Source organism: Chenopodium quinoa, unplaced genomic scaffold, assembly GCF_001683475.1.
Source record: "Chenopodium quinoa cultivar QQ74 unplaced genomic scaffold, ASM168347v1, whole genome shotgun sequence".
In the NCBI taxonomy this organism is placed as follows: domain Eukaryota; kingdom Viridiplantae; phylum Streptophyta; class Magnoliopsida; order Caryophyllales; family Amaranthaceae; genus Chenopodium; species Chenopodium quinoa.
In genome coordinates, this window is record NW_018742204.1 from 4982626 (window position 1) to 4988366 (window position 5741).

The 5741-nt window shown below is 40.9% G+C and overlaps 1 protein-coding gene across 1 annotated transcript; it reads right to left on the minus strand.

The window, feature by feature from the left end:
• Nucleotides 1-4979: 4979 nt before the first annotated feature.
• Nucleotides 4980-5360, minus strand: LOC110700191. The gene has a single exon (XM_021878038.1). It carries the CDS (start codon nt 5358-5360, stop codon nt 4980-4982), a length of 381 nt encoding a protein of 126 aa, XP_021733730.1.
• Between the last annotated feature and the right edge of the window lie 381 nt (nt 5361-5741).

The window sequence follows — 5741 nt, forward strand, 5'->3', positions numbered from 1 at the left end:
GATTCATCAATTTAACATTGCTAAACATTCACAATCAAATTACACCTGCTCGATTCATAATCTAATTGCAATGAATTGAAACAATTCAATAGGAAATTATCATGCAATATCAACAATCAATAATAACAAACTATCCCTTCATATTAATTATGGATCCCCATAAACCCTAGAATTAAACTACTCACTAATCATCATAATTAAACCAAACAAATAAATAAATAAGAACATTATCAAGAAAGCAATTAAAATAGCTGAAATTAAAAGGGAAGAAATTGTACCAAACTAAATCTGGAATTAATGAAGGAATTAAGAACAAGAGTTAGAGTGAATTTAGGAGAGAGAAAAATACTAAGTAGAGAGAGAAAGTCTAAGAGAAAGAAGGCGAGTAAATAATCCGTACAAAACGTTTATATACTTCTCCTAAAACAAGAATTAACTAAATTAAATCAGACACTAGGAAAAACACGCGCCCGATCGAGCGAAGGGCGCCCGATCGGGCCTGCCTTTTTCCTATGCCCAGTCTAAAGTGCCGCGCCCGATCGAGCCTACGCTCACCCGATCGGGCGCGCCTTTTCTTGATAGCCTTCATGCGCGCAGCCGCCCGATCGGGCGTATGCTTGCCCGATCGGGCCCAGTCTTCATCTTCAAGGCTTGGACTTCGATTGGGCTATATTTCTCGGCCCATTCCATATTTCCTCTCGGGTCTCGAATACATGGTCCAATTGCCTCGTGATCCAAATAACCGAGCCCTTAATCACCGGCTCGATGGCTCTAGCCGGCCTTGGGCTCCAAAAGTGGTCGTGTTCCTCCAATGCTCGTAGTCGCTGCATAAAAATCCCGGGAAAATGCTCCAAAGGTGCAATTCCCTGCAAAACTTAACGAAAACTACGAAAACACTAGAAAACACATATTAGTAATAAAAGTGGCCCTAATGGGCCAAAAACACTACTAATTATGACCAAGGGACGGGGGTAAAACACTATATAAAATAGACATATCAAACTCCCCCAAGCCAAACCTTTGCTTGTCCCTAAGCAAAGAGCTCATCAATGAACATATAAAACATACTTCACCCCAATAAACAAATCAAAAGCCAACGATTCAAGGTAAAATTAAACAAACATGCTTCAACATCAATCAATCTTATTCATCTAATCACCCTTCCTCCCCAACAATTGTCAAGTAGAGCAAACCACAAGAGCATATAGAATTCAAGACTAGTGCTCACGCACTCGACTCTCATTTATGTGGCGAGTAAAGAATGTACTCGATCGCTCTCCACCCAACCCCTTTAATGTGAACAATGCCCTCCCAACTCACACTCTCGTGTGTATAAAAACATTGAACGCTCATCCTACTAGTCGACTCAAAATATGTCAAGTCATAACTTGCATTGAAAAACAACACTTTCACATTTACATAACTTCTATGCACAAGGTCGGAAGGTCTTTTAAGCTTGTAATGTAGGGCTAAGGTAAAGGTAGGATAAATTTGGGATTATGTGAGAGAAAAGCTATGAATTAAGGGAGCCAAATCCTAATAAATCCATGACCAAAAATAATGATCATACACATCTCCAACATAACCAACTCCAAACAACAAAACACCAAATATACTCCAAACAATATAACAATCCCAACACTCACAATTTCACTCATAAAAAATATGATAATGTAGAACAAGAGTGAATAACAAACTTTAAGCTCATAACTTGAAATATTTACATTGAAACTCAACTTTTTTTTTCTTTCTTTTAATTAACCTTCACTTAGAACATTTGAACATCAAGCATTTTTTCCTCTTTTTTCTTAGAAGTTCACTTTCTTTTTTTCAAATTTCTCACTTTTTTTTCTTTGAACTTCTTTTTTTTTTCATCACACTTTTACTTTTCTCAAATATATACAACTTTTAAACTCATAAAAACAAAAATATGATCAAGAACAAATTACTTCTCAAAACCCACCCAAATTGTGCAAATAATGTGCACACTACAAACTCCCTCACCTCACTCACTAATAGCTCACCCAAGCCAAGCTTGGGACTAGTAACCAATGGGGCAATTAAGGCTTGTAATGTGGCTATAAAAAATAAAAGGGCACAAGCAACAACATGGGTGACAAGAAGGGAACAAATGTATCTAAATACTCTGAAGGCTACCTAAAAGAATGAATGCCTTCGTCCTCCTCATGTGCATAATAAAAAGCCATGAAACACTACTCATAGTTGCAAATCAATACTCAAACTCATTGACATACCAGGAATTATGGAACTATCACACATTTCCTAACCAAATCAACTAGTCAAGCACTATATTCACAAGTAGTTGGGAAATATTGACGCAAGTTTAGGAATCCAAACAAATAGACTTCAAATCATGACCAACAAATCCACAATATTCATCATCAAATACCAAGAATTAAAACAATTTTCTCAAGTATGGGGCACAGGGAAGTATGATTTACAATTCATTGGAACGTATTTTTGAATTTTTTATTTTTATCAATTTTTTTGTATTTTCAAATATAAGAAAGCAATAAAAAACTACACTAGGAAAGCAAATAAAAACTATACTAGAAAGCAAATAAAGAGAGAAAAGGAAGAGAATTTCCAAGTGAAAGAACACCCCCCCAAAGCCAAACCAAGCAATGCCCTCATTGACTTGGGAGAGTAGCCTAATCTTCATCCTCATCCATCCTAGAGTACCCCCCACCGTGGCTAGAGCCGGCACCTCCATGGCTAGAGCCACCACCACCATACCCCGAGCCACCGGCATAGTAGTTAGGTTCTACATTCCCACCCATACCCCCATATCTGTGGACCGAAGAGTAGTCCACATAAGTACCATAAGCATCGGGGTGAGAATACCCACCTTGGGGGTATTGGAACCAATCGGGAGTAAGGGAATCGGGAGGAATAGCCCCCCGACGGGCATAATCATCATACATTGGGTAAAGGCCCCTCCCAAGATTCCTCTCAATAAGACCAACCCTCCCATATAGGGTGCTTAACCTAGAGTTTAGGTTTTGCATCATGCCCTCTACCCTTCCTTGCCCCGTCTCAATGCGGTCTAGTTGGCTCCTAAAAGCCGAAAAGTCATATGGGGCATTTGGGTCGACATTGTAATCAACCGAGGAAGTTGGCATGCCGTAGGTGAAAGGTGGGGGTGGTTGGTATTGGGGTGAGTGGTGAATGGGGGACTGGTGAATGGGGGATTGGTGAGGTTGTGGTGAGGGGTGAGGTGGTTGAACCTCACCTTGACCATCTAACTCGAAAGTGTAGGAGGGCTTCCCCCTCTCAAATTTGGTCAAGGCGGGGTTAGGTAAGGTAAAGGCTTGGTCCCTCCTACCCGATTGTCGGTGGACAAACCACCAAGTATCACTCCCCACCGGTTGTACCCAATTCAAGCTCCCTAAATAGGGTAGGTCCATTAGGTTCGATCCCACAACTTTCCTATGGCCATCGGGGTTCCAACCTAAGTGTTTCCTAGCTATATGGGTCACTAACCCCCCAAAGTAAATAGGATCTCTAGACCTACTACCCTCGGACGCGTTGGCCGCCCTTTGGAAATGATTGGCTATCCTATGCGGTATGTTTAATTTTTCAGCATTAGGAATTATATAGGAAGCCAATAATTCCAATTCATCCCTCCGAACATTTGCCGGTTCATGCCTCCCAAAAATGGTGAGGCCGACAAATCTTTGCCAAAGTTTGGGGACGGGATGTTGAATCCACGTCCCTTTGGCATGTTGGAGGTTCACCAAATCCTCCCCTGTTAACCTCTTATAGACCACGGCGGTGTGGTCTTGAGAGGGTTCAATAGTCTTGTCCGATTTCAAGTCAAACAACTTACCAAATTCTTTTAAAGTTAGTCTCACATCGTTGTTTAACAATCGAAATTGGACATGAGTGATAAGTGCATTCATTTTGATAACATTAAAACTTGATATAAATTCCAATGTTAAATAATCATAAGTATCATGGCACATTTGAAACAAACCACTCATGCATATGCCCTTAAACAATTTTGCTACGTATTTATCAAGACCTAGCCTAGCTAAAGTAGGATGATGAATGAAACGGGTAGAAATTACCTGACGATCGATGAGGTTGATCATCCGAACCCGTTTCTCCTCCGAGGTGATTACAACCTCCTCCCATCCCAGAATTTGAAGGTCCGGGTTGATTGTTGGTTGTGGTGCACTAGAGCTCTCACCCCTTTGATTTCTTGAACGCTTAGAGGCCATTATCTTTGAAAATAGTAGAAAATTTGAGGTTTTTCTCTCTTAGGGTTTGGGAAAAGTTGAGAGAAAATTGGGGAAAATTAGTATAGAGTGTAGAGGAAGGTGAGGGGAGATGGAATATGTAAAAAATTTTGATTTTGGATGGAAGAATTGGAGAAGATCTTGGATTGAAGTGTAAGTTTAAGGTTTGAAAATGGAGGTTTTAGAGAGAGAAAGTGAATGAAGAAGATGAAATAAGGAGTAAATGAGGAAAGAAAGAAGAGAAAAGAAAATAAAGGGGGGTCGGCCTGATGGCGCGCCCGATCGGGCGAGCCTCGCCTGATCGGGCGAAAGTGCGAACATCCAAAACTCAAGTTGCGCGCTCGACCGGGCGAGCTCCGCCTGATCAGGCGCGAACGCGAACGAATTTTTGCCATTTTCTCGCCCGATCGGGCGAGCTTCGCCCGACATTTCTAAAATTTTCTCCGAAAGAGCCTTATTCTCCGATTTCGTTTCTTCTTCAAAAATTTTCTAAGTCTTTATACCTGTCAAATGCATACCTGTACAACAACACTTAAAACTGGTGAAATACCACTCTCCTCGCCTTTCTAAAAAAAATAAAAGTCAAAATAAAAATAAAAATAAAAAAAGAAAAATTAAGGAAAAGGAAAACTAGCCTAGAAAGCATGGAATACGGGTTGCCTCCCGCAAAGCGCTGGTTTATCTAGGTCCCGCACGAACTTCTCACCACCTTGAAACTCATGTTGGAAGTGGAGTTAGGAGAGTCTCCTCCACATCTCTAATGGTAGCACCTTCATGGTACACTTTCAACCTTTGGCCATTCACCTTGAATTCTTCACCTTTGTCATTCACCAACTCTACCGAACCAAATTTGTTCACCTTTGTGACAGTGAAGGGACCAGACCATCTAGAATTCAACTTTCCTGGGAAAATCTTCAATCTAGAATGAAAGAGAAGAACCTTATCGCCCGGTGAAAACTCTCTTGGTAAGATCCTCTTATCATGCCACTTCTTGGTCTTCTCCTTGTAGATCCGCGCACTATCATATGCCGACAATCTAAGCTCATCCAACTCATTGAGTTGGAGGAGTCTCTTCTTACCCGCGGCCTTAGAATCCATATTAAGCTCTTTGATCACTCAAAAAGCTTTGTACTCCAATTCTACGGGAAGATGACATGCCTTACCATAAACCAATCTATAAGGTGAAGTGCCGATCGGTGTCTTAAATGTTGTTCGGTATGCCCAAAGTGTGTCATCAAGCTTCATGCTCTAATATTTCCTTGACTTGGCTACTACCCTTTCTAGGATCGCCTTGATTTCCCTATTAGAGACCTCAAATTGACCACTAGTTTGAGGGTGGTAACTAAGCCCTGTTATGTGATATACGCCATACTTCTTGAGGAGGTTATCCAATTGTCTTTCATGGAAGTGGGTACCCCCATCACTAATAATAGCGCGTGGAACACCAAACTTGGGAAAAATGATCTTCTTGAAGAGCTT